Source organism: Terrapene carolina, unplaced genomic scaffold, assembly GCF_002925995.2.
Source record: "Terrapene carolina triunguis isolate 2854851 unplaced genomic scaffold, T_m_triunguis-2.0 Scaffold90, whole genome shotgun sequence".
NCBI classification, from domain to species: Eukaryota; Metazoa; Chordata; order Testudines; family Emydidae; genus Terrapene; species Terrapene triunguis.
In genome coordinates, this window is record NW_020664441.1 from 3104061 (window position 1) to 3115420 (window position 11360).

Genomic DNA, 11360 nt, shown 5'->3' on the forward strand with positions numbered 1-11360 from the left:
AACCCTGATGCTCTTCCCCAGGAGGTGGGGAAGTGGGGAAAGCAGCCAATCAGAAGGGGATTTTCCCCACCACCCCAGTGAGCCTGAAATGTGCGCCCATCTTCGAAATTTTATTTGTTGGATCTGTGCCCCTTCATGACCCAGCACACTTTACTCACTGGCTGTAACAGATAACAACGGGATTCCTGCCTGAGATAGGCCTCACTGTTTGCTCTGGTGCTCCAGCTCCCAGACTGACTGACAACCCGTACTTTCTAGTGCCACCAAACATCGTCTCCCTAAGCCCTAGCCTCGGGTAGGCAATCGTAGGAGGAATTGAGGACTCCACCTTATAAAAACCCACGGGGGGGGGGGGGGGGGGGGGGGGGAAAAAAAAAGCGGAAAAAGGGGGGGGGGGGGGGGGGGGGGGGAGGGGTGTATGACAATAGGTAGACATAGATATGAGAGAAAGGGAGAGAGATAGGACTGTATGGTCATATGAAGATAGATAGCAGGGGTGTAGATAGATAGATAGATTAGATAGAAAGATAGAGGGGGTTTATGGGGATAGATAGATTGTAGCAGGAGTGTAGATAGATAGATAGATAGATAGATAGATAGAGGGGGTGTATGGGGATAGATAGATGGTAGCAGGGGTGTAGATAGATAGATACACAGTAGGATTAGGGGGAGAGCAGCCCAAGGTTTTCTTAATTCACTTCTTCGCAGCAAGAGCCTGGTGAGAATGGAGGAGGAGGAAGATGACCCCTGAAAGCCGTGTTGGAAGGAAGACTTGCAGGAGGCAGGGGGTCACCTCAGGACAGGGGGTCCCGGAGAAGGGCAGGACGAAGTAACCTTGGGGTGGGGTAACCGAGCGAAGGGTTCAGGGGCACGTGAGCTCTGCCCATGCCGCAGCAGTGCTGCAGGGGAGCGTGGCACACGGGTGGGGCTGGGTACCCCCATGTGCAAGGCCTCCTGACAGTGCTCAGCAGCCCCCGCAGAGACCCCAGGCCAGGGGTGGACGATGAGACCCGGGGCCTTTGGCCGGGCGGCTTTGTCCTTTGGGGGAGTGGGGCTTTGGTGCCAGCCCCAGTTTTGTGGAGGCTGGTGAGGCTGCCCACAGAGCTGGGGCAAAACAGTGGCGGTGTAAAGCTGGGCCTGTCTCTAGAGAGGCCTCCCCCAGCCTCAGTGCTGTGGTCAATGGGAGAGGAAAGAGACACTGCCCCTTTAAGACACCCCCGGCGCTGTTTCTTTAACGGCAAAAGCGGGGCCGCTAGACGTATCGCGCCTGCGCATCGGCTCTTTCTGGCCCCACGGATGGGAGGGGGGGGACTTGCGGGATGACGTCATGTACGTGTTCCGTGACGGCGAAGCGTGCGTATCGAGGGGCGGGGGCTCGGAGCCGGAGCGGGGTCCGCGCGGGGCCTCCCTGGCGGTGGGAGTCTCCGCGCCGCTCACCATGTTCCGCTACCAGGTGAGGGGCCACCCGGGCTGCGACCTTTGACCTCTGACCCCAGTCCCTGGGTCACTTCTCCCCCCTTCCAGAGCCCCCACTTCCTCCTCGTTCACGGCGGGGCTGGCGGGCACGGGCCGGGGGTGTGGCGGGGGGGGGCACGGGGGTCTGGGCGGGGCTGGGGCCGGAGGGGTGTATCTGGGGAGGTACGGGCCGGACGGGGGTCTTTGTGGGAGGCACGGGGTGGGATATGTCTTAAGGGGAGATGGGGCCGGGGTGTGTGTCTGGGGGATACGGAGTTCTGGGGGGATATGGGCCAGGGTGTGTTTTGGGTGGCCTAGGGCTCGCGGGGGCACAGGGTTTTGGAGGCATGGGCTGTGGGTGTGTCTGGGGGGGTGCAAGGTTCTGGGGAGCACGGGCCGGGAGGGTGTCTGGGGGGTGCAGAGTTCGGGGGACATGAACAGGGGGAGTGTGGGGGGACATGGGGTTCTGGGGTGTGTGGGCTGAGGTGTGTGTTGTGGGGGGGATATGCCGGGGAAGGTATAGACTGGCAGGTGTATGTCGAGGGGAAGGGATTCAGGGTGTGTGTCTGGGGGGTGCATGAGCTGGGTGTTTCTGTTGGGGGCATGGAGTTCTGGGGGGTCTCTGGGAGGCATGGGGTGGGAGGTATCTTTGGGGGAGTATGGGCTGGAGGGTCTCTGTAGTGTGGAGGGTGTGCAGGAGGCATAACTTAGAGAGGGGTTTCGTTGTGGGGGCGAAGGGCTACAGGTCAAGAGGAGCCTCTATTGCAGGGTGCATGGTTGGGTACGTGACAATGTGGGTTGTATGTGTGTGGAGAGGGTAAGGGGATGCCAAGGGCATGGGTCAGAAAGGGATGTGGAGTAGGGAGTTCTCTCTCTCTGGGGCTGGGGACTATGGGTCTGTGGGATGCTTGTCCAAGGGGGAGGCCCTCCCATCTTGGAGTGGGGGTGAGTGTTTGAGAAGGTCACACTCAGTGGGTGCCCAGGAGACCTCCCTGTGCTGGAGCTGTTTGGCGATGGAGGCTGTTTCAGAGGGGCAGAGCTAGGTATGCACTTAGCAGGCTGGCGCTTGGAATGCTTGGCTAAGGTGACTGCTTGGTATATGGGCTCTGCAGGCACGGGCAGGGGGGCACACACAGGGTACAGATATTGCGGGCTGGAGTAGGGGGCTCTGAAGGTAAATGTACAGGGTGTGGGCTGGGGCATCTCTCAGAAGGGGGCAGCATGTCGGACAGGCTGGGGCTGCCTCTATGAGATGGGACTGCACAGAGTGTGGGCTGGAGTTAAAGAGACTCTCTGCTATAGGCTGGGGATGCCATGTAGAGTATGGGCCAGAGCACATCCCGGATTTGGGCTGTGGTGTCTTTCTTAGGGAGGTAGATATAGGATATGGAGGGGACATGTCTCTCAGAGCAGGAACTACTGGGATACAGGCCCAGGGGCAGCCTTTCTGAGTATAGTGTGCATGTGGGGTATGTGTGCCTCAGAACTATATTCAGATGGCTACTCTGGATATGGGTGCACCAGCTTGGGATCAGAAGTTGGTTTGGGAGGATGCCCAGGATATTGGCCCATCAGATTGGGCTTGATGATGATTGATTCTATTCTGTCACATGCTATGTTATCTGAAGAGTTATGTGCCTGGCTGGTGGGGCCCTGAGAGTGGAACAGCTTGAGGGAAAATGTGATTGAATGGATGGTATGGGGTAGTAAGTGCCTGCTGGCCATTATGTGTTTGGGAACCGGGGCTAGGGGCACACTTGTTTCTTACCCAGCTGTCTTGGGTGGGGAAGGCATTTGAGTGGACATGCTTGGTCCATGCCTGGAGGCATGGGTACGTGTGTCATAGTTGTAGGGTGTATTTGTTGCATGGTGTATGTAGAATGCCATGTTTGAGGGGGGTACATGGGAGGACTATGGGGGTGTGCTTGGTCTGTCATGGGTGGGTGGGGGAGGAAGGTTCCTTCTATCCCTTGTATTTATGTGGCTCCCGTCACTATCACAATCTTTAGAGTATTTATCCTTGCAGCACCCATGTGAGGCAGGGCTGTGCTATTATCCCCTTTACATAGATGGTGAACAGGCCCTGAGAGACTAAGTGACTTGCCAAGATGTCACAGTAGCAGAGCAGGGAAATTGATCTCAGACTGGCCCCCTAACCACTGGACTATTGTCCTTCCCCTCCTGCTGTGAGAGGAGGTGTGCTTGAAATAGGATGTTTATCTCGGGGGTGGTATTGCCTCATTTAAGGAGGCATGCTTAGTAAAGAGGGTGTGTGTAATGGGTATGTGGAAGGGGAATGACGCCTTACCTGTGGGGATGCACTTAGTCCATGCTTAGGCAGAGGTACCTTGTCTGATGGTCATGGGTGCAGTTTGGATGTGTGGGGGTGTCTTGGGACACGCTTGCTGTGGGGTGCCTTGTCTGAGGAGTTACGTTTTGTGTGTGCTGGAGGTGATGTCTCTCTTTTTCCTCCAAAGGGCCACATTTGTGATGTGCTGGTATAGGGAAATGAGACAATCTCCAAGAAAGGATTCAGACAGACAGACTCGGTGCCCCAGCTTTGGGCCCACTTTGGTGATGCTGGTAGGGCAAATAAAACTGTGGCATATCTGGAGGCCTGCTCATTGTTCTCTCTTTGCTCTTTTCCAAGTCCCTGGAGGACTGTCCTCTGGATGAAGATGAAGATGCCTTTCAGACCCTGGGCGAGGAGGATGAAGATATCGACCAGTTCAACGATGACACGTTTGGAGCCGGTGCTATTGGTGAGAGCTGCATCTCCCATTCATTTCCCCTTCCTCGTCTCTGCCCCCAGCTCTCCTTCAGGGAATGCCATATCTGGATGGAAATCCCCTCAGTCCTGCCCTTAACCACCCCACCCCTGCAGCTCCAATTCTGGGTTGCTCCACCCATAGCTCTGCTGATGTCCCTCAGTCCTGAGCCCCAGCATTCCCTGCTGTTCCAGTCCATTGGTGCCTGGGAGGTGTAATTGGCTGTGGAATAAATGAGTGGCACTAAGGTGCCAGCCCCGCTTCCTTTCTGTGGTTCCTTTGCAGATGATGACTGGCAGGAGGCACATGAACGGCTTGCAGAACTGGAAGACAAGCCTGCGACAGCTAGAGAGCTGGAAGATGGGGCGGTCAGTGATGAGATGGACCTGCTGGGGCACCATGAGGAGAACCTGGCCGAGAGGCTGAGCAAGCTGGTCATTGAGAACGAGTTGGAAGATCCAGCCATCATGCAGGCTGTGCAAACCCAGCCTCCAATGCAGGTGAGTGCAGTATTGGTAGGGGAGGAGCCTGGCTGCATGGAATGGATGGAAAGACAGGAGAGTCCTCTCCATGGTAACTCATCATACTCTCTCTTACAGCAGCCAGGAGGCCTCAACTCCAGCATCTGGGATGGATCCGCAGTTCTGAGGCGCATCCGAGGACCACTTCTCACTCAGGTGCCGTGTCCTGTCTCGTTACTAATCCTGCAAAGGGAGCTCAGAGGCTTTCAGGGGAGACATTTTCCTCCCACCTCAGGAATCCCTTTCCTGAGCAGAGCAGAAGCTTTTGTCATCTCCAGGAGCATAAGATTTGCCAGTTCTGTGTCCTGTTGCACTGGATCAGACCACTAGCCCTTTTTGTCTGGTGTCCTGCTTCCTGTTGGTCGGATGAAGCTGTTGCCCGGGGGTGCTGGTTGTGGATGCATCAGAGAAAGTTTCAGTTTTCCATAATGTACTTAGCTTATTGTATTGCACCCCATGCCAGGTGGGCGATTCCTTCTTGACTTCTGGGAAAGCCAGCTTAGACCCTGAAGTATGAAGAGCCATTTTGCTCTGTAAAGTGACTCTAAGATAGTATTGTGGAGGGTGGGCCAGCACTTACTTCTTGCTGACTCTAGATCAAACATGATCTGTTCATGAGAAATAGTCTTTTAGCTGCCAGCTCCGCCAATTTCCCCTTGGATCTGCGAGCCAAGCTGGGTTGTTTCCTGCTTGTGTATTATCCCCAATAACCCTTCCCCGTTTGAGAGATGTTACAGGAGTAGTTAAATTGATGTGAACTACTCGAGATAAAGATTCTGCCATCACAACTTAGCTAAGAATGTTGATCCTTGAACCAGAATAGAGTCCAACTAATTCTTCTGCATCTGGGCTGGCTCTGCAGGGCTAGTAGGGCTAAAAAGTAGCAAAAATATGTATACTGCCATGAAAGGCAGCAGATGGAACAATAATACATAGCATGCAGCTCTGTTCTCCCTGAGTCTCTCAGCACTTTGCAGAGTTTTCTAGTGACAGATGTGGTGACAGAGGTTGTGACTTGTTCTTTGCTTTGCAGTGAATCCGTGGCAGAATCCCAGATAGAACTCAGTCACCTGACTTCCAGCCTAGAGTTTCATACTCTAGGCCAGGACACCTGCCCAGTAGATCATAGCTGCAAGTGACACATTGAAGCTCCCCAGAGAGCATTTGCTTTCCTGACCATATTCCCCGTTTCTCATTAGGCAGATTTCCTTGCTCTAGCTGTGCCTCTGTTCTCACCGAGCCCCACTGGCAAGCTGGTAAACTACACACAATTCAAAGTAGCTAACCACTAGCTGTGTTTTCCCCTCCTCCCGTGTGCAGGAGATGCCCTCGGTGTCTGTGCTGGAATATGCTATGCCTCAGAGACCCCCGCAGGGCCAGGAGGATGAGCGGGACCTCTCAGAGCGGGCACTGCCCAGGCGCTCGTCCTCCCCAGTCATTGGGAGCCCCCCTGTCAGGGCTGTCCCCATCGGCACCCCACCAAAGCAGGCCGCCGTGCCCAACTTCAACCAGCAGGTACCTCTGCCCTTCACACTTCTCTGGCAGGAGCTGGATCTGGTCACCATTGTTTCAGGAAAAGGAGGTGTTTCCAGGAAGGAGCAGAGTAGAAATGAGAAAGGGAGGCCCCCAGAAGGTGAAGACCCTGAAATTTTTAGGACAGCTTAAGGGAGCCTGCCACTAGTTTTTTGCCACCACACAATCTTTAGAGCAGCAACACAGCTGAGTGCGTGCCTGGATGCTGATAGGTGGAGAAGAGAGATTAATGGTAGGATGGGTAGGCTTGTCCTCTTAGCTGCTCTGTCCTTTAGGTGCCACAACTGTGCCTGGAGCCTGCATGATCCTCCTTCATATGCTGCTCTCACATGCCAGCAATTGGCAGACGGGGAGGGACATAGCATTGCTGCCCAAAACCAGATGCTATCCGGCCAGAGTCTCCTCCGGAAGAAACAGTCTGAAGATGCTGATGCTGCTGTGTGTACTGGGGGTTCCCCCTCAACCACAAGACGGGGAATTGGGGGAGGTGGAGGGGCTCTACATATGGCACACTGCAGGCTGGTCTGCATTCTGCTCCGTGAGTGAGCCCTGGGTGACAACTCTGTGGGAGGAGCTGCCTGGCAGATGTTGGCAAAGAAAGGGGAAGCTAGTTTCTAGGACTACGATCAGTTCCCTTGTTTTGGTTTCTCCCTCCTGATAGATCCTGTGTCCAAAGCCTGTTCACATCCGGGCCCCGATGCAACAGCGTTATCCTTCCCCCTATGGCGAGAGGATGTCCCCAAACCAGCTCTGCAATGTCCCGGTATGGAGTGTCTCATGCTCTGTGTATTCCCAGCCTGACCCCTCACTCTCTAGGTCCCCCGCCCTCAATAACCGTCCCTTCTATCATCCCTAAAGTCCATTCTCCATCAGCTTCACCCCTGGGCCTCTCACTCTGTCTCAGTAATTCTGAAGTCCTTTCCCATAACCATCACACTTGTCCTCTGATCCCTCCTATAATGCCATTCCCTTCCACAGATCCAGGCTTCTGTGTCTATACTATTTCTTAAAGGGAAATCATCTTGTGTTTAATGTTCTGACTTCCATTTGTCAGCTAGAGATCTCAGCACCTCTTTCCCTTTCCCCGTTCCCCTCAGGTCCGGGTGTATCCCACGTGCTGGAAGCTCATGTGCCTATCTCTTGGCCTCTCTGTTACTTATCTGGGTGTAACTGTGGTCTCTTGTTTTCTCTCTGATCCCAGTGTATCTGGAGCATGCACCTGCTGAATGTCCATGTTGGGTTGATTGGTTCTTTGTTTAGAATTAGTGTTTCCTTTTTGCTCTTCCGTTTTCTTTCCCCAGAATTCTTCCCTCCTGGGCCACCCGTTCCCTCCCAGCGTCACTCCCGTTTTCACCCACCTTCAGAGAGCGCAGCTTCTAGGAGGAGCACAGGTAAAGCTCTGACTATTCCCTCTTGTTCTCCGTCTTTCCTCAACAGCACCTTGTGTGCGCTGCGTTGTCCTCTGGTGTCTGTGTCCTCTGTTCTGCCTTTGCATGGCTGTCTCTGTGCTGCTCCTTCTCAGACAGTTGCTGGTGGTTCCCGTTGCCTGCTCCGCCCGGATGACTAGAGCTGTGCCACTCAGTCTTGTCTGTCCCACTCTCTCTGTCATAGTGGTAACGTTTGTGGTGGTCTCTCTCCCCTCCCCCCCCATCTCTGCAGGCTGGACGAATGTCTCCTAGCCAGTTTGCTCGTGTCTCTGGACTCGTTGGCAGCCCCCTCACATCCATGAACCCCAAGTTGCTTCAAGGCAGAGTTGGGCAGATGATGTCTCCAGCCAGTGGGTTCCGTGCCTTTTTTGGGGCGCCACCGCCTTCCGCGCCACCCCCATCCCAGCAGCAGCACCCCCCATGTCCTGGGTCCCACTTGCAGAACCTAAGGTACGACACTTATCCTCTGTCTCCCATCATTGAGCTCACTGCACCAAGTTTGAGAGTCTCTGTTGACTTTCTCTGGAGATGACAGACCTGAGGTTACAACTCTCTTCTCTAGGCCTCACCCGCAGATGTTCAGACCAGATACAACTCACCTTCACCCGCAGCATCGGCGGCTCTTACATCAGAGACAGCAGCAGAACAGGAAGTGAGTACTGGTATCACCTGCGTTTGGGGGGGGGGGGGGGGGGTTAATGAACTCCACTGCGAGATGAGAAGATTCACCTGGGTTCTAGTGCCAGAGAAGGAGGATCTCTCTCACACACACACACACACCCCTTGGGGGTCTCCTAGGAGTTCCTGCTCCCCACAGTTGGGCGTGGCCTCTCGAGCCATCCTGCAGTGCAGGCTGTTATCCATGTCTCTTCTCCACTGTGCCCTTTCTGTATCTTCTGAATTTTTATGGGTCCTCCCACCAGCCAGCACCGGAGTTTGAATGGCTCGGCAGGGGACCGAGCCGGCCACCGGAGCAGCCATCAGGAGCAGCTGCGGAAGGACCCCTATGCCAATCTCATGTTGCAGCGGGAAAAGGACTGGGTATCAAAGATCCAGATGATGCAGTTGCAAAGCACTGACCCTTACCTGGATGACTTCTACTATCAGGTAAATGCTTTGCACTCACTAATAGAGCCATCCTGACCTAGCTTCCACCTAGGGATGAGCTTGGCTGTCCCAGTGGCTACTGGCCTACTGTGCTAATCCCCTGTCTGCAGTACCTGCACCCCCAGATAAGTGACTGCTGGGAGGGTGGCTGCAGCTGAGCTCCCAGTATGATGCTGTTAGCTGGCTCTGTAACTGTGCTTCAACACTCACCCTTCACCCCTTACACCTGTGTCACTACACTGCCTACATCCACTCAGGCTGGCTTGTCAGCCCCACCAGCTGCAGGACTCTGTGTGTGATGGCCCATTGGTTCTTGGGGCCAAGCTGCCCATGGTTTCTCTGTGCTGGGATCCTAACAACCACCACCACCACCACCACCACCTCCTCCTCTTCCCTTTTGTCTCAGAATTACTTCCAGAAGCTGGAGAAAGTGTCAGCGGCAGAGGAGATGCACGGCGATGGCCCCAAGAAAGAACGTACTAAACTCATCACACCCCAGGTGGCCAAGTTAGAGCATGCCTACAAGCCAGGTAAATGTCCCCTCCCTCAAACCGCATCCTGGGCTGGGGAGAGGTAGGGGGTTCATGGGCCATCAGGGAATTGACAGACCTGTGGTAATGTATTGGTCGTCAAATAGCATCTCATTCCCTAGCTGTACTGTTCTTTTAATGGTGGAGGATAGTTACCTGTCATGGGGCTGGGGGTAGAAGAACCGCTGTAGACTCGCTCTGGAGAGGGTTGGCGTTAGGAACAGCTGCAGGGATTGCTTGGGGAGGGCAGGGAGAGATCAGGGTTCTCTGGGGCATTGGTGCGGAGGCAGGGTGAAGCTGGAGGAGTTTGCGTGTAAGATTTCTCTGGGGTGGATAGAGGAGCAGAGGCTTGGGGTGATGACTCCATCCACATTGCTATTCCTTTGTCCTTTCAGTGCAGTTTGAGGGCTCGCTGGGGAAGCTCACAGTCTCCAGTGTAAATAACCCCCGGAAAATGATTGACGCGGTGGTGACCTCCCGCAGCGAGGACGATGTAAGTAACAGCAGACGTGGCTGCCGTGCACAGCCTGGGCCCTTTCTTTCCACCCGGGGTTCGGTCCTCCTCTCTCTTCGCTCACTCCACTCCCCATCCTCTCCTTTCTGACACTGCTTTTTGTTCTGTGCTCCACCTGGGCCCGCCTCGCTCTCTTTCCCTAGGAGACGAAGGAGAAGCTGGTTCGAGACAAGAGACGTCAGACCCTCGTCACCATTGAGAAGGTGAGTGTGAGATGAGACCCCCATACACCACCACCCTTTGCTCCGCAGCAAGAGTGAACCAGGCCAGTGCTCCAGGGGAGCTGCCAAACCCAAGTGCAGCGGCTGCCCCTTGGGGATGGGGACATGTGTCCCCAGTAAGCCACACCCCCTTCCCAGACCCCTGTGCTGAGCTGGGCATGCTCTTCACTCTCCAGGCACTGCCTTACTTCTTGCTCTAATCGAAGCTCATAACAAACAATGGAAACACCTTCCCTCTTCGTTGCCTGCTTCAGCAGCCAGGCCAAGGAGAGAATGATGGCTTCTCTAGGCTGGGGCTGAGGCACACTGACAGCTTGCTGCCGCCCATGCTGTACCCACTCTGGGGATCGACAGCACTCTCTCTACAGGGCTTGCTGATCCAGCAGCACACTCTGGTTCTGAGTCTGCTCGGAAGGCAGTGGCTTCCCTGTCCTGACTAGCTGTGGGGGATAGCAGGGGTTCCTGTGGCTGGCTCTGATCCGGCTGCGTGTCATGCAGACGTACAGCCTCCTCCTGGATGTGGAGGACTACGAGAGGCGCTACCTCCTGAGCCTGGAGGGGGAGCGGCCGGCCCTGATGGAGGAGAGAAAGCAGAAGATCTGTGACATGTATGACAATCTGAGGGGGAAAACACCCGGCCAAGAGAGGTGAGGAACATGAGTCTGCTACAGCGCTCTTGGTGCTGCAAAGATGTGTGCCACCCCCAACCTTGTCTCCCCACCCATGTGTAGAGAAGGGAGAGGACTGGAATTCTTCCCTCATTTGCTTCGGGATGGGGTGAACGTCTACAGTCCATTCCCATACCCACATGTGTGGGGCAGCCCCCTTTCTAGTAACAGGCTCACTGAAACAGCAAGGGAACTCTCCTTTGGGTGCTGCCCCCCTTCAGTTGGAAAGGTGGAGTAGGAAGAGGCTGAGGCACTGGGGGGGGGCTCTTGCCCAGTACTGCCTGGAGTGGGGCCTCTTCACCAGTTCATATGCAGGGCAGGGTCTCTTCCAGGAAACATGGGAGAAACCAGGCAGGGAACTGAGGGGGCCTGGACTGAGGAGGAAAGTGTGACCAGGGCAGCCCCAGGGAAGGATTTTATTGCCACTCTCGTCCCTCACGTTCACAGGCCCTGTGGGGCCTGCACCTTTAGTCCTTGGAGATAATCAGCAAAGTTTTTGTTGTGCAGAGAAGGTAGACGTGTATTTCATGGGCATGGTGGGGCGATGCTGCACGGGCCCTGGGTACAAGGAGGTGGGGTGGGGGGCAGTGCTGCACAGGCCCTGGGTGCAAGGGGG

General features: G+C 55.2%; 1 protein-coding gene across 2 annotated transcripts; it reads left to right on the forward strand.

The window, feature by feature from the left end:
* Positions 1–1346: 1346 nt before the first annotated feature.
* Positions 1347–10727, forward strand: LOC112105493 (protein PAT1 homolog 1). Of its 2 annotated transcripts, none has more exons than XM_024198336.2 (14): positions 1347–1453; positions 4106–4217; positions 4509–4723; positions 4826–4900; positions 6065–6259; positions 6939–7040; positions 7579–7668; positions 7937–8154; positions 8267–8356; positions 8628–8811; positions 9218–9341; positions 9737–9834; positions 9999–10058; positions 10575–10727. In XM_024198336.2, exons 1-14 carry the CDS (start codon positions 1439–1441, stop codon positions 10725–10727), a joined length of 1731 nt encoding a protein of 576 aa, XP_024054104.1. In that variant the 5' UTR covers positions 1347–1438. The 2 variants fall into 2 exon arrangements, with proteins under 2 accessions (XP_024054104.1, XP_024054095.1); XM_024198327.1 differs by having other exon boundaries at positions 1372–1453; positions 4823–4900.
* Positions 10728–11360: the final 633 nt, after the last annotated feature.

Coding starts and splice junctions, on each gene's coding strand:
- LOC112105493 (XM_024198327.1), top strand. Junction 4,218..4,508: donor GTTTGGAGCCGGTGCTATTG/GTGAGAGCTGCA, acceptor GTTCCTTTGCAG/ATGATGACTGGCAGGAGGCA. Junction 6,260..6,938: donor TGCCCAACTTCAACCAGCAG/GTACCTCTGCCC, acceptor CCCTCCTGATAG/ATCCTGTGTCCAAAGCCTGT.